The sequence below is a fragment of the Bufo bufo genome, chromosome 1 (genome assembly GCF_905171765.1).
Source record: "Bufo bufo chromosome 1, aBufBuf1.1, whole genome shotgun sequence".
Lineage (NCBI taxonomy): Eukaryota > Metazoa > Chordata > Amphibia > Anura > Bufonidae > Bufo > Bufo bufo.
In genome coordinates this window covers 342057346-342082065 of record NC_053389.1, presented here as the reverse complement: position 1 = coordinate 342082065, position 24720 = coordinate 342057346, and the positions used below count along the sequence as shown (strand labels likewise).

The 24720-nt window shown below is 43.3% G+C and overlaps 1 protein-coding gene across 2 annotated transcripts in view; it reads right to left on the bottom strand.

Annotated features, from left to right (window-relative positions):
• The window catches only part of CAMLG (calcium modulating ligand), a 60554-nt gene extending 50517 nt beyond the window's left edge, over positions 1 to 10037 (bottom strand). Inside the window, exons 1-2 of one of the 2 annotated variants that reach the window (XM_040442609.1) lie at positions 9780 to 10037; positions 4504 to 4928 (exon numbers count right to left, since the gene is read on the bottom strand). In XM_040442609.1, the coding sequence (XP_040298543.1) occupies positions 4504 to 4928; positions 9780 to 9930 (576 nt within the window). In that variant the 5' untranslated portion in view covers positions 9931 to 10037. Of the gene's footprint in view, positions 1 to 4503; positions 4932 to 9779 lie in introns of both variants that reach the window. The other variant, XM_040442599.1, reaches the window with a different exon arrangement.
• Between the last annotated feature and the right edge of the window lie 14683 nt (positions 10038 to 24720).

Below are 24720 nucleotides of genomic sequence, written 5' to 3'. Positions count from 1 at the left end.
GGAAATATAAAAAAGTTATGGCTCAAGGAAGAGGGAAGAAAAATGAAACCGCAAAAACGGAAAAAAACTCCGGTACTCAAAAGGTTAGGCCTTTTACACACGACCGTATGTATTTTGCGGTCCGCAAAAAATACAGATGACATCCGTGTGCATTCTGTATTTTGCAGAATGGAACAGCTGGCCCTTCATATAACAGTACTATCCTTGTCCGTAATGCGGACAATAATAGGACATGTTCTATATTTTGGCGGAACGGAAAAACAGAAACTGAATGCGGACCAATTGAAATTAATGGTTCCGTATACGGTCCGCAAAACAAAAAAACAAACAAAAAACACGGAACGGATACGGAATGAAAATACGTTTGTGTGCAAGAGGCCTTAAAGCGGTATTTCCATCTCGGATATTGATTACATATTGCTAGGATATGCCATCTTGAGAATGGGCCCGAAAGTGAATAAGAGAAAATCACGCAAGCGCAGCCACCCTCCATTCACCACGATGGGAGTTCTGAAAACAGTCAAGCACTGGGTCACTAATTCTTCCTTCACAGACTTATGGACTCTTATTTAGTCTTACTTATGTACCGTATAATATGATCTGTCTGGTATCATGGCATCTTGATATTCCTGGAGTATTGTAAGTTTTGCTTGTTCTGGAAAAAAGTATTTTCTCCATGTGTGAAAATTTACCAAAAAGGTTTAAAAGTAATGAGTTTACAGGTGTTTTTAATTTTTTTATAACAACTTCCAGCATTTAAGCTACTGTAGAACAGCTGATCCACAGGGTTGTAAAGTGTCAAAAAAAAAAATCAAACATTGAAGGCCTATCCAGAGGGTAGGTCATCAATATTAAAATCCTGCAATACTCCTTAGGCCTCACTCAGACGGCCATAGTGTTTTGCGGATCCGCAAAACACGGATACCAGCCGTGTGCGTGCCGCAATTTGCAGATCGCAGCACACGGTGTGCTGTCCGCATCTTTTGCTGCCCCGTTAAAATGAATAGGGTGAGGAACTTACGGTTCTCTTTTCTTCCACTGTTTGGGTTCCACCGTGTACATACAGTGGATATAAAAAGTCTACACACCCCTGTTAAAATGTCAGGTTTCTGTGATGTAAAAAAAAAGGAGACAAAGATAAATCATTACAGAACTTTTTCCACCTTTAATGTGACCTATAAACTGTTGAAAAACAAACTGAAATATTTTAGGTGGAGGAAAAAATTAAATAAAATAAAAAATTAATCTATTTGCATAAGTGTGCACACCCTCTTATAACTGGGGATGTAGCTGTGTTCAGAATTAAGCAATCACATTCAAAATCATGTTAAATAGGAGTCAGCATACACCTGCCATCATTTAAAGTGCCTCTGATTAACCCCAAATAAAGTTCTGCTGCTCTAGTTGGTCTTTCCTGAAATTTTCTTAGTCGCATCCCACAGCTAAATCCATGGTCCACAGAGAGCTTCCAAAGCATCAGAGGGATCTCATTATTAAAAGGTATCAGTCAGGAGAAGGGTACAAAAGAATTTCCAAGGCATTAGATATAGCATGGAACACAGGGAAGACAATCATCATCAAGTGGAGAAAATATGGCACAACAGTGACATTACCAAGAACTGGACGTCCCTCCAAAATTAATGAAAAGACGAGAAGAAAACTGGTCTGGGAGGCTACCAAGAGGCCTACAGCAACATTAAAAGGGAACCTGTCACCTGGATTTTGGGTATAGAGCTGAGGACATGGGTTGCTAGATGGCCGCTAGCACATCCGCAATATACAGTCCTCATAGCTCTCTGTGCTTTTATTGTGTAAAAAAAACTATTTGATCCATATGCAAATTAACCTGAGATGAGTCCTGTATGTGAGAGGAGTCAGGGACAGGAATCACCTCAGGTTAATTTGCATATGGATCAAATCGGTTTATTTACACAATAAAAGCACACAGAGCTATGCGGATGTACTAGCAGCCATCTAGCAACCCATGTCCTCAGCTCTATACCCAAAATCCCGGTGAAAGGTTCCCCTTAAAGGAGCTGCTGGAATATCTGGCAACTACTGGCTGTGTGGTACATGTGACAATAATCTCCCGTATTCTTCATATGTCTCGGCTATGGGGTAGAGTGGCAAGACGAAAGCCTTTTTTTACGAAGAAAAACATCCAAGCCAGGCTACATTTTGCAAAAACACATCTGAAGTCTCCCAAAAGCATGTGGGAAAAGGTGTTCTGGTCTGATGAAACCAAGGTTGAACTTTTTGACCATAATTTCAAAAGTTGGTGCAAAAACAACACTGCACATCCCAAAAGAACACCATACCCACAGTGAAGCATGGTGGTGGCAGCATCATGCTTTGGGGCTGTTTTTCTTCAGCTGGAACTGGGGCCTTCGTTAAGCTAGAGGGAATTATGAACAGTTCCAAATACCAGTCAATATTGGTACAAAGCCTTCAGGCTTCTGCTAGAAAGCTGAACATGAAGAGGAACTTCATCTTTCAGCATGACAACGACCCAAAGCATACATCCAAATCAACAAAGGAATGGCTTCACCAGAAGAAGATTCAAGTTTTGGAATGGCCCAGCCAGAGCCCAGACCTGAATCCGATTAAAAATCTGTGGGGTGATCTGAAGAGGGCTGTGCACAGGAGATTCCCTCGCAATCTGACAGATTTGGAGTGTTTTTGCAAAGAAGAGTGGGCAAATCTTGCCAAGTCAAAATGTGCCATGCTGATAGACTCATACCTAAAAACACTGAGTGCTGTAAAAAAAATCAAAAGGTGCTTGCCTTCAACAAAGTATTAGTTTAAGGGTGTGCACACTTATGCAACCACATTATTTTATTTTTATATGTTTTCTTCCCTCCACCTAAAAGATTTCAGTTTGTTTTTCAATTGAGTGGTACAGTTTATAGGTCACATTAAAGGTGGAAAAAGTTCTGAAATGATTTATCTTTGTCTCATTTTTTACATCACAGAAACCTGACATTTTAACAGGGGTGTGTAGACTTTTTATATCCACTGTATATGTATTATTCCTGGACAACATAGGAGTCTGTTGATATTAATTAGGCTAATTGGTATGTTTTTAGTATTATCCCCAAATTTATTTTAATTATTACGTTTTAGTTTAGCAATTGCCCTACTGATTTTTAAGGTTGTACTGCTGGTAAATACAAACCACAGGAACTTCTTTGCTTTGGTGTTGTTTTGTTTTTTGTATTAAAACAAGAGGCACCAGAGACAAAAGAAAAAAAAAATGAAGTCTGTGTAAACATAAAAAATGTGAAAAATGGAGAGGGTCTCTTGATCTTGTAGCTGTCACTGACAACAAAGACTACTTCATGCTGTGACACAATTGTCTGTCCAGCTACTAAATGTTGGGGCCACATACCCAGCAGTGAGCCCTCAAGTTACAATATTAATTAGTTCCGGGATGACCATTGTAAGTTGAAACCATTGTAAGTTGAGTCCATAGCTCTATGGAAAACCAGTAACTGGTTCCAAAGACAAATAAGAGATAACGCAAGTCCTTACATATAAGGAATGTCAGCTATAGATACATGTCAGGAATAGATGGTGAAAGCTGTAAATCCCTTTTTATGATGAGGACAGGAGCATCTTCAGGGCCTTGTATAGTTCATACATGTACCAGAAAAATAAAATGAAGCCACCACTGACCTGGTGTCCAAAGGAGCAACTGATCCTGGCACAGACAGGTGGCAGTACAGAACATGTAGTACTGCTATTAGGAACTACTAGACAACCAATACCAGTGTTTTGCCAGTGAGATAGCCACGTTGATTGGTTGGGTCTGAGGCATTGTATGTTATGTCTAGTTTAAGTATACAATGGCCAAGGCAAGACCATTGTAAGTTGAAAATATTGTATCCTGAGGGTATATGAATTTCTGCCGTCTTATATATGTGGGCCACCCAGTTGCAGTTATCAGCAGTTAGCAAGCATTTGAAAAGAGATAACTTTTTGGCGACTAGGAATATGCACTTACATAGGGCAATTTGTCACTTCCAAATTCGTTTTTCAAATAAGCATACCTCCATGTATGGTAGTTGACCTGGAACATAAACTTTCTTGTGAAAATCCAGTCCTCTAACCAGGTGAGATGCTTTTCATTTGGATGCAATAAGGTTTTCGGTGCACCATCGTTTCGCCATAAGCCCACCCAGCACCTCCTCCTCATGTTTGATTGATAGTACCTGAGATTTCAGAGCTGGAAGTGATGGTGCAAGGGAAACCAGGTGCACTGAAAAGTTTATTCGCATAAAATTAAAATGGAGCATTTCCAACTAGATTTTTATAAGAAAGCTATGGTTATATTTCAGGGCAGCTACCCTACATGGCGGTATTCTTAATTTGAAAATGATTTTGGAGGTGACAGACCCCCTTTAATAAGCATTTGCTTCTAAGGTGTTGTCTATAGTGACGGTTACTGCGTCCACTTAACAGAAATAAAGCATTATGAATATAGTATGTCAGTGGCAATCTTACCAGATACTTGCACACAAACAGCCTAACAGTCAAAGCCAGAAGGGCACTTCCGGCAAGCCGAAAAATGCGAAAAGAGTCCAATTCTTCCACTCCACTACCATTTTCTGGCGCTGGCTTTTCATTACTGAGCTGATTCCTAAGTTTCATGGCTTCATCAAATCTAGATATGTATTGGTTCAGGCCTCGTGGTGTGGACTCTAAGGTCAGGTCTGTTCTGTTCCTCAGGCCATTACTGTCTTTCTTGGACTCAGAGTTGTTGCTCGAGTCTGTTCTTTCCACTGTGTGCGACTCCATACCATCCGCACTGCCGCATGAGTGATCACTTGGTGTGCCATTATCTCCAACAATAATGGTCCCTCTCTTGGTCAAAGATGACTGCAATGGGAGAGAGTTTGGTATATCAAGCTGTTCCATTCGGAGTTCTTCTACTGAGAAAAAAAAATAAACACATGAATATGTTATCCTAAAGACAGAGATAATTTACAAGAACTATAAACATTTACAATTTTCAGATAATTAAAGAGTTTGTGCATCACTAGTGTCTTGATGACCTATCCTCAGGATACAGTCACCCCCGCCAATCAACTGTTTGAATAGGCCTCGGCACTCGTGCAGCTTAGCTGATCTTGATGAAATATCCTGAGGACTAGCTCTGCACAACCCTCTTAAAAGGTTTTCTCTAGTGGTATATAAGGGACACAAAGTGCTCAACCTCTGTAATACACGTACAGATTGTTCCTTTCAGTACACATAGGACTTTTGTTGTTAACAAACTGGAGCAAACTTGGTTTTATTTTGTTAATCATACACAGTACAGAGAAAAATGGGAAGAAACTTTTTTTAAATTTTTTCCAATATTCCATTTTAAGGCGTTCTCCAGGTTACAGCACAGGTCATCAACTCCATTAACCCATTATTGACCATCCTATTTTGGGCCTTAGTGGGCAAGCAAATTTTTTTTTCCGGCACATTCCAAGAGCTGTAACATTTTACTTTTCCGCTTGTACACTGACTATAGGAAAAAGCACTGGCCTCTCTGGTGCCCGGGACCGTGGGACCACACATAGGCTGGTGCTTTTTACTATAGTGTGTAAGGCTACTTTCACACTAGCGTTGTTTTAATCCGCCGTTCAATTCCGACACCGGAACTGCCCGCCGGATCCGGAAAAACGTGTGAAAACGGATTACATTTGAATCCTGATCAGGATTTTGATCACAATGAAAAAATGCATTGGAAAAAACGGATCCGCCATTTATGGACTTTAACTTTTTTTCACATTTTTCGGGTTTAATATGCAAAAGCCGGATCCGGTTTGACTGAACACACAGCGCCAGATCCGGCGTTAATGCAAGTCAATGGGAAAAAGGCCGGATCCGGCGTTCAGTCAAAGTGTTCAGGATTTTTGGCCGGAGGTAAAAATACAGCATGCTACGTTTTTCTGAAAAGCCTGATCAGTCAATAAGACTGAACTGAAGACATCCTGATGCATCCTGAAGGACCGACTCTCCATTCAGAATGCATTAGGATAAAACTGATCAGTTCTTTTCCGGATTTGAGCCCCTAGGACGGAACTCAGCGCCGGAAAAGAAAAACGCTAGTGTGAAAGTACCCTAAGCATGACTACCACTAAGGGATTGCAGAGTGGTCAAAACCACGGAAACGAGCAGTGTATAATGTGATGGAAAAATGAATCCCGACAGTAAAGAAAGCAATATGGATAACAATACATTAGTAAGTGCCTTATATTAACTTTCTCTACATAATAAATGCAATTTGCTCAAGTGAGAAAATTCCTTTAATGAAGTAGAACATTTGGGTTCAACACCTGGAACTACAGATCTACATTTGAGCTCCTGATCACAAGAAACGTATATGTTTCTTGAATCTTCTATACTTAACCACGTGTATAAGTATTTAGAGATTATAAAGATCAGGAGTAAATAAACTATATTTCAGTCTGTGTAGAAAAAAAAAAAAACGGCCCTAGGAAGGTTCTCCAAATCTGGTTAAATTGATCTGATCAGAACTACAGAGGAAGGAGAGGAGACCGCTGAAAGCTTGACCTATGTGATCAGCTGAACAAAGATTTAGCAGACCTATATCCAACGTAGCATTTGGGCAATTTCGTAGCATTTGGAAATGTCAACCCCATCACACAAAAATGAAATTGTATTTAAAAACACAATATGTGTGGAATATTAATGTACACAATCTAAAGTTCAAGGAAATATTGTTTAAAAAAAAAAGGTGCCTTGATGTACCAACATTGTAAACCAAGATGGCCGATTTGCTTGTACAGATGGTGCGTTCTTTGTCAAGCTTGTGAGTAAGCCAGGACGCTTTGACATTTGTTTGGTAAGTGCAGTCACTTGTAGCATGCACTTACCAAATTAATTGATAGAGACTTTCCACCATGTTTACAAGTCAACCACTAGCTGTTTAAAGATGGTGTGCATGAGCATGTGATTGCATCACGATAACCGAGATTTTTCTTCCTATACGGGTCAGTATTTTATACAGGTCAGTAAAAAGTTTTGTGCAAAGCACAACCTTTACCAAGATCATTACTGTAAAAAGTCACAAATTTTCACATGTTATTAGGACAGTTATGGCACTGTGACGGAATCACCTGAATGTCCATAAGCCTATTTCATACTAACTAGAGAGCTAGTATAGGTCTATGTAGCATCTAATTTATTTTATGTCCTTGAGGTTGTAGCAACTTGTGAGAAAGATGGGTAAAACTGATGCTGAGAGACAACGTGAAAGTCGACAAAGACAAAAAGATTCAGGCCTGCATGAAGCAATAAAAGAAAAGGATCTAAAACGGAAGCAAGACAAGCTGACAATGACACCAAGACAACTTAAGAAATTCAAGGAACAGCATAATATTGCTCAAAGATAGAGACAAGAAGAAAGCAGGAGACCGTTCACAAGATAAAGCTTCTAAATCTGCCGATACTACATGCAGTCATGAATCTGCTTTAGGCCTCATGCACACGGCCGTGCCGTTTTTTGCGGTCCGCAAACAACGGAAGCCGCCCGTGTTGCCTTCAACAATTTGCGGAATGGAACGGTCGCCGGCAATATAAATGCCTATTCTTGTCCGCAAAGGGTGGACAAGAATAGGACATGGTATATTTCTTTAGCGGGGCCGCGGAAGGGAGCCACGGATGCGGACAGCACACGGAGTGCTGTCCGCATCTTTTGCGGCCCCCATTGAAGTGAATGGGTCCGCATCCGAGCCACCAAAATGGCAGCTCGGATGCGGACCCAAACAAAGGTCGTGTGCATGAGGCCTTACCTTCATCATTTCCGTACAATAGTAGGTAAAGTCTTGGGAAAGCACTTAAGCGGGTCAAGAGGTCTTCCGCACAGTCCACGGAAAATCATAAAAGTTGTACAATGCCTCAGTGATCAGTTTCCCTCTCCATCCCAATCTTTAAAGAGGTCCAGACTCCAGACATTATAAACTAAGTATCAGGATACGTAGGAAATAGTGCAGGGTTCTAACTGCACTTACTATTTTTTCTGGGCGCCGCTCCGTTCGCCCACTGTGGCCCCCGTTGTATTCTCCCACCTGATATGCTAATTTTAGCATCAGAACAATGAGGAGGAGACTGAGTCTTTCTCCGTGGGCGTCTCCTTCGCCCTGGCTGTGAGCTGTCCAATCGCAGCGGAGAGCGTCGCGGCCAGGAGAAGGCGAGTTGTTTTTTTTCTCCCTGGCTGTGACGCTCTCCGCTGCGATTGGACAGCGCTACGGCGTTGGGGAGCAAGGAGGAGATTCGGAGGATGCAGGGGGGTGCTGGGCTCCTTCACAGTGGGCGTTGCTGGGCACCAGAAACGTTAGTAACCGCCCCTTGCGCTCCTTACTTGCCTCATTCACATATATATAAAATCATTTTTTTGGCCTAAATAAAAGCACTCACAGCTATGGGGAATGTATATTGCGGATGTGCTAGCAGCACATGTCCGCAGCTGTATAGCCAAAATCCAGGTGACAGAATCCCTTTAAGAACATCTAGAGAGCCAGTTTGTTGAACAAAGCTAGCAGGCAGAGGAACGAGGTCGAGCTGAGTCATTGGCTAATTTGGCAATAAGCTAAGTACAGAGGCAAGCTTGTAGCCATGACCGTTAATAAAAAAAAACATAATGTGCGGTCCAAAAAATGTCCCATGGGTCATTGAAAAGGGTTTGTGAGGGGCCTGGTTTGATTCTTGCTATGGGCCCTTACTTCTCTATGTACGCCACTGTACAGAGACTTAGGCTACTTTCACACTTGCGGCAGAGTGATCCAACAAGCAGTTCCATCGCCGGAACTACCTGCCGGATCAGGAAATCTGCATGCAAACGGACAGCATTTGTAGACGGATCCGGATGCAGATCCGTCTTACAAATGCATTGCAAGAACGGATCCGTCTCTCCTTTTGTCATACGGACAAACGGATCAGTTTCTATTTTATTTTTTTTACATTTTTAAGGACGGATCCAGCACTAATACATTTCAGTGTAAATTAATGCCGGATCCGGCATTCCGGCAACCGATCCGGAATTTGGGACGGAGATAATACCGCAGCATGCTGCTGTATTTCCTCCGTCCAAAACGCTGTTCAATGACTGAACTGATGACATCCTGAACGGATTACTCTCCATTCAGAATGCATGGGGAAAAAACTGATCAGTTCTTTTCCGGTATGGAGCCCCTAGGACGGAACTCAGTGCCAGAAAACAAAAACGCTAGTGTACCCTAAACCTCCACCCTGGTAACTGTTGCTGGGGTGGAGGTTTTGTCTCTTTAAGTTATTTTGCTACGATATCAAATAAATCACATTGAAGATTTTCTTCTCTTGACTCATCCTTGTCCCAATCCGTGCACTCAACCACAGCAGTGAAGCTGAGCTGGAGTTTTCTTATATGATTTGACTGTAATCAATGACATCTTCTACATGGAGCTCACATGTTTTTTGGGTAACCTTCTACTACTCAGGTTTCCATGGACACTGCAGAAACATGCTTAGGTGGCACAACTGGCACACATACCCTACCTCCAGTTTTACCCGGAAAACGCATAAAAAGGATACATCTTTCAATATATTACAAAGCTAATCTAGCCTAGCTGCTGGCAGGGAAGAGTCCTGTGCCAGCACAAGTTGCTACCTGGAGTGCCACCGACCCACAACAGCATGTGCACCTGAAGAACATGTCAGTGTGTCATATGATCAGCCATGTAGAAGCTCAGCACTACATACAATCTGCAGGTAAGAAAGGTGCGCACCGCTGCCGGCCGGCTTGTGGATCCCCATTATCCTGTTCATCCTCTCCTCGGAATTATTCATCAGCTTCCGCCGTCGGATCTCAGCTCTCCTTTGAGACGCAGTCATTGTCCCCTCGGTAACCAAATCTCCAGTTTGGGCCGGAGTCGCCATACTGCCTGCGTTAATCGCCAAGTCACTCGCCACCTTCCGCAGTGCTGAACACAATGAGAAGCTCACATCGCTGTCAGACGGGTGGCGGCGCCACCTGATGACGTCATTGCAAAGCGCGCCATCTTGTGGTTGGCGGCCGATTACGTCAGGTTAGTTTTAGACTAATCAGTTAGAATCTGCTGCCTCAGCCGGGCCGAGGCGCCATGTTGTGTAGTGCGATCACTCGTCACATTCCTTCAAGACCTGCTTATATAAATTGCGTAGAGGCTCTAATGATAGTTCCGGAGAGGAGAAGCAGCGCCATCTTGTGCTTGGTGATTGGATGCATTGGGTTAGGTTTCATACTCCCAGCATGCACGCTTGCTTGATTGTGTCCGAGCTCGCATAGAAATGAGTGGAGCATGGGAATTGAAGTTTCACCACAGTTGGAGTGCCAGATGTTGCCTCTTATACTTTTAGCTGTTCTCAAAAGCAGCCTAAAATGAAGAAATATTTTAGAAATGCCCAGAAAATTAAAACTAAAAAACATGTTTCAGCTTGCATCTAAAAAAAACATACATTAAATATTTTATTATTTATATAGCACTGTCAATATCCATGACATTCCACAATAAGGCTGGGTTTACACGGCGACATGTGCCTCGACCAAGTGAGGAGGCAGAGAGGATAAGGATGGTAGTAGTGGCACGGATGGGGGTTGTTGCGGCCATGCATTGGTGGGAAGAGCGCACCTTTTTTTCCCTTCAAGCACACCCGGATCTTGAAGGTTTCCCTGACATTTCATGTATTAGTGTAATATATATCTAGTCAGGTTTGCACAATTGCTGTGTTTTAATAAGGTAGATGTATTCTGTATGAATCCGCTGTATATCAGTTTACATTTGTCATTGTTTATCATGCATCCATCAGGCTGTCTCAGCCGAGGACCAGATTACCAGATTTCACTGTAATAGCTGGATGCTGTTGTTCACCACCGGATCCCATTGACTACAGTGAGATCCGGCGGGGATCTGGCTTAAAGGGGTTCTCCAGGAATTAAGAAAATACAAATATGTAAATATTACTTTATTATAAATATATTACCAAATACCTTTCATTAGTTATAATGGCTAGTTTTGTTTATGGAGCAATGATTAGGAGAAACAAAATGGCCGCTGTCCTATTAGCACACACAAAGCCTGTCCTAATCACACAGCAAGACAAGTTACTTCACAACACTGAGGTAAAGAGCTGCCTCATTCTCCTCTCCTACTTGTTAGGGATTATGATCCTGAATACAGATGAGAAGATCTTCAGCTTAATCTCTGTGGGAAAGGAGTTTATGAGGCGATATGAAGTATAGAGAGGATGGACAGGACGTACTGTGGTAATGGAGACTGCATACAAGTGCTGCTGCTCATTAGCCACATCTGCTCATGAACTCCATTCCTAGAGAGATTCAGCTGATGACCATATTAAACTGTACTCAGGATCATAATCCCCGACAAGCAGAGACGAGGACGAGGCAGTTCTTTAGCTCAGCGTTGTGAAGTAACTTGTCCTCCTGTGTGATTAGGACAGGTTTTGGGTGGACTAATAGTACGACGGCCATTTTGTTTTTCATAATGATTGCTCCCCAGACAAAACAAGCCATTATAACTAATGTGAGGTATTTGGGAATATAATTATAATGAAGTAATATTTAAGTATTTTCATTTTCTTAATTCCCAGAAAACCCCTTTAAGTGCTGAGTTTAGCCCAGGCAAAAAACATTCCTTCCAGAAAGCAGCCAGATACCCATCAGATCCCATGTAGTCAGTGGGTCTGGGGTTGAACAGCTATGGTGAAATCTGGCAGTCTGTTCCTCTACCAGAACAGCCTGCCAGATTTAAAAACGCACATATGAAACTAGGCTAACTGATTGGTTACCTAATGCTTTAACCCGTAGAGGACCTGCGCCGTACATGTACGGAGCTGGTGGACGTAGGGTTGTCACAATAGCAAAATTTTGATTAGATTTTGATACCATAAAAATGTATTGCAATACTCGATACCACGCAAAAAAAATAAAATATCAAAAAGCCGCGTGCATTCGGCATTTTATGGAACGTCCGACCCATAATCGAACAGTCCTATCCTATTTTTTGAGGGGACAAGGTGACTAAAAATGGTGAATCGCATGTTTTTTTCTATTTGTTATGGTGTTCACCGCATAGGAAATATTTTAAAATATTTTTATAGTTCGCACTTTTTCGGGCGTGTGCACACAGCAGCAGGGAGCTTACCATGGCAGCCAGGGCTTCAGTAGCATCCTGGCTGCCATGGTAACCGATCGGAGCCCTGCGATTGCACTGCTGGGGTTCCAATCGTAACTGCCACTACCACCAATGAAAAGGAGGGGACCCTGTGGCCACTGCCACCAATGAATATAACAATAAGGGGGTGCGCCTGTGGCCACTGCGCCACCAATGATACTAATACTGGTGGGGGGAGGGTGCACTGCGCCACCAATGTTTATAATTTATAATACTGGGGGGGGGCAGCGCTACCAATGAATGTAAAACACATTAATTCAAGTATAGGCAGCAGGTGCCGGCGATGGTATCACATACCTGGCACCCGGCCTCAATAACAGGGCATGCGATCTGCCGAACAGTGGCAATTAACCCCTCAGGTGATACCGCCGCCGGCACCCTCTGCCTATACTCGAATTAATGTGTTTTACATTCATTGGTGGCCACTGGCCACAGTCCCTCCTCTTCTCGTCCCTGCCATCTGCCCATTGGTGGCAGCGGCAGCCGTGTCACAGTGGGGTGGGACTCCCTCCTTCTCCACTGTGCTGGTGAAGAGAACATGGCGCGCACTGAGAGCGGCACGTGCCATGTTCTCTAACAGATACTAGGCTGTGCAGCCTGGAATCGTTAAAGAGGACCTTTCACTAGAATAGAAAATCTAAACTAAGTATACAGACATGGAGAGCGGTGCCCAGGGATCTCTCTGCACTTACTGTTATCCCTGGGCGCCGCTCCGTTCTCCCGGTATAGCCTCCGGTATGTTCATATGTTCGGCTCCACCCAGTTGAGCCTGCCGGCGTCTCTTTCTCCCAGGCTGTAGCGCTGGCCAATCGCATCGCTCAGCTCATAGCCTGAGAGAAAAAAAAAACCTCTCAGGCTATGAGCTGAGCGCTGCGATTGGCCAGCGCTACAGCCTGGGAGAAGGAGACGCCGGCAGGCTCCACCCAGTTGATCCGAACATATGAAGCTACCGAAGCCTATAGAGGGAGAACGGAGCGGCGCCCAGGGATAACAGTAAGTGCAGGGAGATCCCTGGGCGCTGCTCTCCATGTCTGTATGCTTAGTTTAGATTTTTTATTCTAGTGAAAGGTCCTCTTTAAATAGTAAGACCCAGTATCGATTTGGGTATCGATACTTCGATACCCGGTGCAACTCGAGTCGGACGTGACTTAAGGACCAGCGCCGAACATGTACTGTGGGTACAGGAGCTGCGCCCACCCTTTCAGCGGCACAGACCCGGCAGTCACAGACAGCCCGGACCCTGCTGCATATGTCGGCATCAATAAAAACACAGATGCCTGCGTATTAACCTCTTGTATGCCACGGCATGCAGATGGTTTGCGGTGGGTACGCTTCCCAATCGGGTCCCCGCGCTGCAGTGATGAGGACCTGGTGACAGAGAAGGCAGCCCGATGCCTTCCATAAGACATCGGGGCTTGCCTTCTACAGAAGCCTGTGAGATCCAGCCACTTAGTCTGCCTGTGAGACACAACCTGTCAGCATAACAGCTGACAGGCAATGCATTACAATACATATGTATTGTAATGCATTGCAGAGGGGATTAGACCCCAGATGTTGAAGTCCCAGAGTGGCACAAAAAAAATAAGTGTTTTTTATAATAAATAAAAATAAAGTTTCAAGTAAAAAAAAATCCCCTTTGCCAAAATAAAACACATAAAATTGTAAAAAAAATAAATAAAGAAAAACAGACATATTGGGTATTGCCGCATCCGTAATGACTGGCTCTATAAAAATATCACATGATCCACCCTCTCATCTGAACGCCATAGAAAAAAATAAAAAATAAACTGTTGAGGAAGGGTTGAGACGTATGCATATATATCCATATATGCATGCAAACACGTGCATGCATGTATGACATATATGCATGCATTGACTGCCACATCATAGGATGATGTGCGCAGATGTGCCCAGCATCTGCGCACATCTGCCCTTGGTGGCCCACAGGGGCTCATTGTGGCCCCTGTGGGAAATATGTGGCCCCTGTGGGGAAAATGTGCCCCCTATATATATATATATATATATATATATACACTGCGTGCAGAATTATTAGGCAAATGAGTATTTTGACCACATCATCCTCTTTATGCATGTTGTCTTACTCCAAGCTGTATAGGCTCGAAAGCCTACTACCAATTAAGCATATTAGGTGATGTGCATCTCTGTAATGAGAAGGGGTGTGGTCTAATGACATCAACACCCTATATTAGGTGTGCATAATTATTAGGCAACTTCCTTTCCTTTGGCAAAATGGGTCAAAAGAAGGACTTGACAGGCTCAGAAAAGTCAAAAATAGTGAGATATCTTGCAGAGGGATGCAGCACTCTTAAAATTGCAAAGCTTCTGAAGCGTGATCATCGAACAATCAAGCGTTTCATTCAAAATAGTCAACAGGGTCGCAAGAAGCGTGTGGAAAAACCAAGGCGCAAAATAACTGCCCATGAACTAAGAAAAGTCAAGCGTGCAGCTGCCAAGATGCCACTTGCCACCAGTTTGGCCATATTTCAGAGCTGCAACATCACTGGAGTGCCCAAAAGCACAAGGTGTGCAATACTCAGAGACATGGCCAAGGTAAGAAAGGCTGAAAGACGACCACCACTGAACAAGACACACAAGCTGAAACGTCAAGACTGGGCCAAGAAATATCTCAAGACTGATTTTTCTAAGGTTTTATGGACTGATGAAATGAGAGTGAGTCTTGATGGGCCAGATGGATGGGCCCGTGGCTGGATTGGTAAAGGGCAGAGAGCTCCAGTCCGACTCAGACGCCAGCAAGGTGGAGGTGGAGTACTGGTTTGGGCTGGTATCATCAAAGATGAGCTTGTGGGGCCTTTTCGGGTTGAGGATGGAGTCAAGCTCAACTCCCAGTCCTACTGCCAGTTTCTGGAAGACACCTTCTTCAAGCAGTGGTACAGGAAGAAGTCTGCATCCTTCAAGAAAAACATGATTTTCATGCAGGACAATGCTCCATCACATGCGTCCAAGTACTCCACAGCGTGGCTGGCAAGAAAGGGTATAAAAGAAGAAAATCTAATGACATGGCCTCCTTGTTCACCTGATCTGAACCCCATTGAGAACCTGTGGTCCATCATCAAATGTGAGATTTACAAGGAGGGAAAACAGTACACCTCTCTGAACAGTGTCTGGGAGGCTGTGGTTGCTGCTGCACGCAATGTTGATGGTGAACAGATCAAAACACTGACAGAATCCATGGATGGCAGGCTTTTGAGTGTCCTTGCAAAGAAAGGTGGCTATATTGGTCACTGATTTGTTTTTGTTTTGTTTTTGAATGTCAGAAATGTATATTTGTGAATGTTGAGATGTTATATTGGTTTCACTGGTAAAAATAAATAATTGAAATGGGTATATATTTGTTTTTTGTTAAGTTGCCTTATAATTATGCACAGTAATAGTCACCTGCACACACAGATATCCCCCTAAAATAGCTAAAACTAAAAACAAACTAAAAACTACTTCCAAAAATATTCAGCTTTGATATTAATGAGTTTTTTGGGTTCATTGAGAACATGGTTGTTGTTCAATAATAAAATTAATCCTCAAAAATACAACTTGCCTAATAATTCTGCACTCCCTGTATATATATATATATATGTGTGTCCCCTTATAGTTAGTATATATTTCCTGTATGGCAAGTGGGGACATATGTATGTCCCCTGTATGTGATGCCCCAGGTATATGCGAGTGTGTGTGTATATATAGATATGTGTGTAATTGTATTTGCACACGTGTCTATGTATATACACTTATGCCAGCATGACAGTATGTATGTGGGCTTATTGCTGCCCATTCATACCTCCGGTTTTGTATGTGTATGTGTTTATAGATGTGCCCCAAGCATCTGTGGATATATATATGTATTATGTACTATGTATATGTGTAGAGGGAAGTGGTATAGTTGTGCATATGTGTGTGTATATGTACTGTATATGTGTGTCTAGTATATGTATGTGTATATACAGTGGGGGAAATAATTATTTGACCCCTCACTGATTTTGTAAGTTTGTCCAATGACAAAGAAATGAAAAGTCTCAGAACAGTATCATTTCAATGGTAGGTTTATTGTAACAGTGGCAGATAGCACATCAAAAGGAAAATCGAAAAAATAACTTTAAATAAATGATAGCAACTGATTTGCATTTCATTGAGTGAAATAAGTATTTGAACCCTCTAACAAAAAAAGACTTAATACTTGGTGGAAAAACCCTTGTTTGCAAGCACAGAGGTCAAACGTTTCTTGTAATTGATGACCAAGTTTGCGCACATTTTAGGAGGAATGTTGGTCCACTCCTCTTTGCAGATCATCTCTAAATCCCTAAGGTTTCGAGGCTGTCTCTGTGCAACTCTGAGCTTGAGCTCCCTCCATAGGTTTTCGATTGGATTAAGGTCCGGAGACTGACTAGGCCACTCCATGACCTTAATGTGCTTCTTCTTGAGCCACTCCTTTGTTGCCTTTGCTGTATGTTTTGGGTCATTGTCGTGCTGGAACACCCATCCACGACCCATTTTCAGTTTCCTGGCAGAGGGAAGGAGGTTGTCGCTCAGGATTTCACGATACATGGCTCCGTCCATTTTCCCGTTTATGCGAATAAGTTGTCCTGTGCCCTTAGCAGAAAAACACCCCCAAAGCAAAATGTTTCCACCCCCATGCTTGACAGTGGGGACGGTGTTTTGGGGGTCATAGGCAGCATTTTTCTTCCTCCAAACACAGCGAGTTGAGTTAATGCCAAAGAGCTCTATTTTGGTCTCATCAGACCACAGCACCTTCTCCCAGTCACTCTCTGAATCATTCAGGTGTTCATTGGCAAACTTCAGACGGGCCTGCACATGTGCCTTCCTGAGCAGGGGGACCTTGCGAGCCCTGCAGGATTTTAATCCATTGCGGTGTAATATGTTTCCAATGGTTTTCTTGGTGACTGTGGTCCCTGCTAATTTGAGGTCATTAACTAACTCCTCCCGTGTAGTTCTAGGATGCTTTTTCACCTTTCTCAGAACCATTGACACCCCACGAGGTGAGATCTTGCGTGGAGCCCCAGAGCGAGGTCGATTGATGGTCATTTTGTGCTCCTTCCATTTTCGAACAATCGCACCAACAGTTGTCACCTTCTCTCCCAGCTTCTTGGTAATGGTTTTGTAGCCCATTCCAGCCTTGTGCAGGTCTACAATTTTGTCTCTGACATCCTTGGACAGCTCTTTGGTCTTTCCCATGTTGGAGAGTTTGGAGTCTGCTTGATTGATTGATTCTGTGGACAGGTGTCTTTTATACAGGTGACTAGTTAAGACAGGTGTCCTTAATGAGGGTGACTAATTGAGTAGAAGTGTCTAACCACTCTGTGGGAGCCAGAACTCTTAATGGTTGGTAGGGGTTCAAATACTTATTTCACTCAATGAAATGCAAATCAGTTGCTATCTTTTATTTAAAGTTATTTTTTCGATTTTCCTTTTGATGTGCTATCTGCCACTGTTACAATAAACCTACCATTGAAATGATACTGTTCTGAGACTTTTCATTTCTTTGTCATTGGACAAACTTACAAAATCAGCGAGGGGTCAAATAATTATTTCCCCCACTGTATATATATGTATTTATGTATGGATATATATATATATATATATATATATATATTGGCCCTGTATGGCCAGAGGGGGGAAGGTCATAGTGTTATGTGTGGATATGTCTGTATGCCCCTGTATTTGCACACATGTCCATATATACTTACATTAGAGTTGAGTATATATAATATACACTGCTCAAAAAAATAAAGGGAACACAAAAAAAACACATCCTAGATCTGAATTAATTAAATATTCTTCTGAAATACTTTGTTCTTTACATAGTTGACAAAATCACACAAAAATAAAAAAAATGGAAATCAAATTTTTCAACCCATGGAGGTCTGGATTTGGAGTCACACTCAAAATTAAAGTGGAAAAACACACTACAGGCTGATCCAACTTTGATGTAATGTCCTTAAAACAAGTCAAAATGAGGCTTAGTAGTGTGTGTGGCCTCCACGTGCCTGTATGACCTCCCTACAACGCCTGTGCATGCTCCTGATGAGGTGGCGGACGGTCTCCTGAGGGATCTCCTCCCAGACCTGGACTAAAGCATTTGCCAACTCCTGGACAGTCTGTGGTGCAACGTGACGTTGGTGGATAGAGCGAGACATGATGTCCCAGATGTGCTCAATTGGATTCAGGTCTGGGGAACGGGCGGGCCAGTCCATAGCATCAATGCCTTCGTCTTGCAGGAACTGCTGACACACTCCAGCCACATGAGGTCTAGCATTGTCTTGCATTAGGAGGAACCAAGGGCCAGCATATGGTCTCACATGGGGTCTGAGGATCCCATCTCGGTACCTAATGGCAGTCAGGCTACCTCTGGCGAGCACATGGAGGGCTGTGCGGCCCTCCAAAGAAATGCTACCCCACACCATTATTGACCCAATGCCAAACCGGTCATGCTGGAGGATGTTGCAGGTAGCAGAACGTTCTCCACGGCGTCTCAAGACTCTGTCACGTCTGTCACATGTGCTCAGTGTGAACCTGCTTTCATCTGTGAAGAGCACAGGGCGCCAGTGGCTAATTTGCCAATCTTGGTGTTCTCTGGCAAATGTCAAACGTCCTGCACGGTGTTGGGCTGTAAGCACAACCCCCACCTGTGGACGTCGGGCCCTCATATCACCCTCATGGAGTCTGTTTCTGACCGTTTGAGCAGACACATGCACATTTGTGGCCTGCTGGAGGTCATTTTGCAGGGCTCTGGCAGTGCTCCTCCTGTTCCTACTTGCACAAAGGCGGAGGTAGCGGTCCTGCTGCTGGGTTGTTGCCCTCCTACGGCCTCCTCCACGTCTCCTGATGTACTGGCCTGTCTCCTGGTAGCGCCTCCATGCTCTGGACACTACGCTGACAGACACAGCAAACCTTCTTGCCACAGCTCGCATTGATGTGCCATCCTGGATAAGCTGCACTACCTGAGCCACTTGTGTGGGTTGTAGACTCCGTCTCATGCTATTACTAGAGTGAAAGCACCGCCAGCATTCAAAAGTGACCAAAACATCAGCCAGGAAGCATAGGAACTGAGAAGTGGTCTGTGGTCACCACCTGCAGAACCACTCCTTTATTGGGGGTGTCTTGCTAATTGCCTATAATTTCCACCTGTTGTCTATCCCATTTGCACAACAGCATGTGAAATTGATTGTCACTCAGTGTTGCTTCATAAGTGGACAGTTTGATTTCACAGAAGTGTGATTGACTGAGTTACATTGTGTTGTTTAAAGGGGTTATCCGAGTTAAATAAATGTATTCTAATTGCTCTTATTGTAGTTCAGTGAAAGTTTCTTCAAATCACTTTCATAACCTATCTTTCACTATTTGGCCAGTTCAATTCAGGGTCATGTGACCCCTGACGTCAGCCAGCCGTCTCTGGTGATGACGTTTCGTTTACAGGCTTCTCCCTGCTTGAGGGAGTGGCCAGGCTCTGTAAACGAAACGTCAGAGCCTCTGGTGCCCGCCCCTCTCCAGCTCTTCTAACACTGCCTCGGCTCTGGTATGCGATCACTCATGCGCAGTACATACCAGAGCCGAGGCGATATCTTCTCCGGCAGCAGCAGTGGCGTACCTACCATATAGGCAGACCACGCAGCTGCTATGGGGCCCGTGAGAAAGAGGGGCCCGAAGTGGAGGAGAGGCCCCGCCCCCTAATTGCTCCTGTTTATCTTTCTAAAGCTAAAGGACCTTTGATGATGTCATCAGAGGTCCTGTAAGGGAACTGCACAGTGTAAAGTGTAGTTCCCAGGTTAGAACAGTGCATCTGCCAGGACCTGTGATGACATCATCTTCAACATCACAGGTCCTGCAGAATCTAGCAAAGGAACTGCACCAAAAATGGTGTAGTTCTTAGGTTTTAAAGGTATATCTGCCAGGACCTGTGATGACATCATCACAGGTCCTTCAACCCCTAACAGCAAGTATTAGAAGTTCACAAGCAGCTCTGCATTGATCCATACAGACTGGAATGGAGTGGTAAGAGGAGGTCCTCCACTTTTCATCATTTACCCCCCCTCCATGCCCTGTTTTTACTCATTGCTCACTCATGTATAATACTTCACACAGTTACAGTGACCACTACCTCATGTACCTCACACACACAGTGACCATAATGTATAACTGACCACATATTTCTGTAAACACTACATCTACAGTATTATACCTTCTATGTCTCACATCAATACACTGCTCTGTGTGTAATATATATATATATATATATATATAGATAGATAGATAGATACACACACATACATGCACACACACTGCATATATTACACAGTATTATATATGCAATATGTACAGATATATAGTATATACCGCAGTGCACTGATATGTGAGGTACAAGGTATAATAGATGCAGTGTGTACAGATACAGTGGGGGAAATAATTATTTGACCCCTCACTGATTTTGTAAGTTTGTCCAATGACAAAGAAATGAAAAGTCTCAGAACAGTATCATTTCAATGGTAGGTTTATTGTAACAGTGGCAGATAGCACATCAAAAGGAAAATCGAAAAAATAACTTTAAATAGAAGATAGCAACTGATTTGCATTTCATTGAGTGAAATAAGTATTTGAACCCTCTAACAAAAAAAGACTTAATACTTGGTGGAAAAACCCTTGTTTGCAAGCACAGAGGTCAAACGTTTCTTGTAATTGATGACCAAGTTTGCGCACATTTTAGGAGGAATGTTGGTCCACTCCTCTTTGCAGATCATCTCTAAATCCCTAAGGTTTCGAGGCTGTCTCTGTGCAACTCTGAGCTTGAGCTCCCTCCATAGGTTTTCGATTGGATTAAGGTCCGGAGACTAACTAGGCCACTCCATGACCTTAATGTGCTTCTTCTTGAGCCACTCCTTTGTTGCCTTTGCTGTATGTTTTGGGTCATTGTCGTGCTGGAACACCCATCCACGACCCATTTTCAGTTTCCTGGCAGAGGGAAGGAGGTTGTCGCTCAGGATTTCACGATACATGGCTCCGTCCATTTTCCCGTTTATGCGAATAAGTTGTCCTGTGCCCTTAGCAGAAAAACACCCCCAAAGCAAAATGTTTCCACCCCCATGCTTGACGGTGGGGACGGTGTTTTGGGGGTCATAGGCAGCATTTTTCTTCCTCCAAACACAGCGAGTTGAGTTAATGCCAAAGAGCTCTATTTTGGTCTCATCAGACCACAGCACCTTCTCCCAGTCACTCTCTGAATCATTCAGGTGTTCATTGGCAAACTTCAGACGGGCCTGCACATGTGCCTTCCTGAGCAGGGGGACCTTGCGAGCCCTGCAGGATTTTAATCCATTGCGGTGTAATGTGTTTCCAATGGTTTTCTTGGTGACTGTGGTCCCTGCTAATTTGAGGCCTTTCTCAGAACCATTGACACCCCACGAGGTGAGATCTTGCGTGGAGCCCCAGAGCGAGGTCGATTGATGGTCATTTTGTGCTCCTTCCATTTTCGAACAATCGCACCAACAGTTGTCACCTTCTCTCCCAGCTTCTTGCTAATGGTTTTGTAGCCCATTCCAGCCTTGTGCAGGTCTACAATTTTGTCTCTGACATCCTTGGACAGCTCTTTGGTCTTTCCCATGTTGGAGAGTTTGGAGTCTGCTTGATTGATTGATTCTGTGGACAGGTGTCTTTTATACAGGTGACTAGTTAAGACAGGTGTCCTTAATGAGGGTGACTAATTGAGTAGAAGTGTCTAACCACTCTGTGGGAGCCAGAACTCTTAATGGTTGGTAGGGGTTCAAATACTTATTTCACTCAATGAAATGCAAATCAGTTGCTATCTTTTATTTAAAGTTATTTTTTCGATTTTCCTTTTGATGTGCTATCTGCCACTGTTACAATAAACCTACCATTGAAATGATACTGTTCTGAGACTTTTCATTTCTTTGTCATTGGACAAACTTACAAAATCAGTGAGGGGTCAAATAATTATTTCCCCCACTGTATATAGTATATACAGCAGTGTACTGATATGTGAGGTACGAGGTGTCAATACACTGCTGTATTTACTATATACCTGTACACACTGCATCTATTACACCTCGTACCTCACATATTACACTACTGTATACACTGCATATATTATACCCCGTACCTCACATATCAGTACACTGCTGTATATACTATATACCTGTACACACTGCATATATTATACCCTGTACCTCACATATCAGAACACTAGGGAATATACTATATACCTGTACACACTGCATCTATTATACCTCTTTTGTGTGCCAGGGCTGTTTTGTAATCCCAATCCAGCCCTGATGGCATAAATTATAAAACGCAGCAGCAAGAATAGTTCATGGAACAAAAGGAGGGGCTATAAAAGGGGAATGAGGGCCCAATTTAGATTCCTGCTATGGGGGCCAGTGATTTTTATGTACGCCCCCTGGGAAAAATAAATAAATAATTGGCCATCATTTTATTTGAATCATCTATATAAAATCCATATCTGCCACAAATATATGTATTTATCTAAGCAATATCCATATTGAATATATATTTGAATAATATAGATATTGCTTAGATACAGATAATGCTAATGGTACTTTCACACTAGCTTAAGTGTATTTTCTCACTAGCGGCAGGACGTATCCGACAGGCTGTTCACCCTGTCGGATCCGCCCTGCCGCTATTTGGCCGTGCCGCTGGACTGCCGCTCCGTCCCCATTGACTATAATGGGGACTGGGGCGGAGCTCCGGCGCAGCACGGCGAGAGGTCGCAGGACTAAGTCTACTTTCACACTTGCAGCATAGTGATCCGGCGAGCAGTTCAGACAACGGAATTGCCTGCCGGATCCGGCATTGCAAACCAACTGAAGGATGGATCCGTCCTTCCGGTCTGCGCATGCACAAACCGGGAAAACTGTGAAAAAGACTGACAGAGGGATCCGTCCATCCGCATGACAAGCGGATAGACGGATCCGTTATTGCAATGCATTTCTAGACGGATCCGCACCTGGATCCGTCTACAAATGCTGTCAGTTGTCACACTGAGGCTACTTTCACACTTGCGTTCAGAGCGGATCCGTCTGGTGTCTGCACAGACGGATCCGCTCCTATAATGCAAACGTTGGGATCCGTTCAGAACGGATCCGTTTGCATTATAGTTCAGAAAAAATTCTAAGTGTGAAAGTTAGTCAGACGGATCCGTCCAGAGTTTACATTGAAAGTCAATGGGGGACGGATCTGTTGGGCAATATACTCTCTTGCCTAACGGTGTCCCTGACACATGATTTCGGTGTTCAGCTTGAATTAAGTCTAACCGGTACCGGGAGAATGAACAAGATAACACTGAAGACGTGTGTAGTTCTAATCCATTCTGGTTTATTCCACAGTTGGCAAACAGTTATAATAGAGGGGGTTGAGCTTCCTTGACATCCAATCATATGTTAGCATTAGTATTCGACCTATGGTATCGATCACACATGAGCTCTGCATTAACATAATAGATGACTTATAGTAACAGCATTTGACCAATCAGGTGTAGACACATAGGCCAGCATACACTTGAGCCAGATGACCTTATATGGTAGGACTAAGGAATGTATGGGTATCTGAAACCGCACAGGAAGTTTCTCACATTCCAAAGGGGGGAAGGGAGAAGGGAGATTTTAAGTGTACTGGCCAAATGTAATACACGTGGCTGAATAAGACAAAATGGAGTCACATATATCCCTTCAATCCCCTCTAAGAATCTTATATATATATATATACCTTATACTATATGGTTCTTTCTCTGCTCTTCCTTTGTTTGCTTGTAAGCCTTTAGGTATTCCATGTACCCTTCAGGAGTATAATCCTCAGGCTTTGTTGAGGTTGTGTTTACCTCTTCTACCTCTACCGGTGTATAGAGGAATGTTGAGTGTACCCCTCTTTCGGCCACCTTTTGACATATGGCTAGAAGGGAGGGCACACACTGTAGACAACAGCAGAGACCCACTATTGCAGAGACCCACTATTGCAGCGACCACGGCAAATGCCACTCCTAAAACATATCTTATTTGACCAAAGTCAGATATTCAGCCAAAAAGCCAGTCCCACCAACCTTGGTCAACATCCTGTTTTATATGTTTTCTCATCTCTTCTAATTGGCCTATTTTATCTTTTATTCCACGGGAGTGGTCTGATAGATTGAAACAACACATCCCTGCGAACGCTGAGCATCCTATACCATGTTGAAGCAATAAATAGTCAATAGTTGCCCTATTCTGCAAGATAGCCTTTTCATACGATTGTATATCCAGCAGCATATCTTGCAGAACTGCACCAGTGACATTTATCTGTTTTACCATATAACAGGCAAGTTTTGATATTGTCCTGTGGTTATATATGGCCAAACCTGGTACTCCTATCAAAGATGCCCCTAAACTCATATATTCTGATCTAGAGAGGAGATTCACATTATAGTCACAATTTTCTGGTA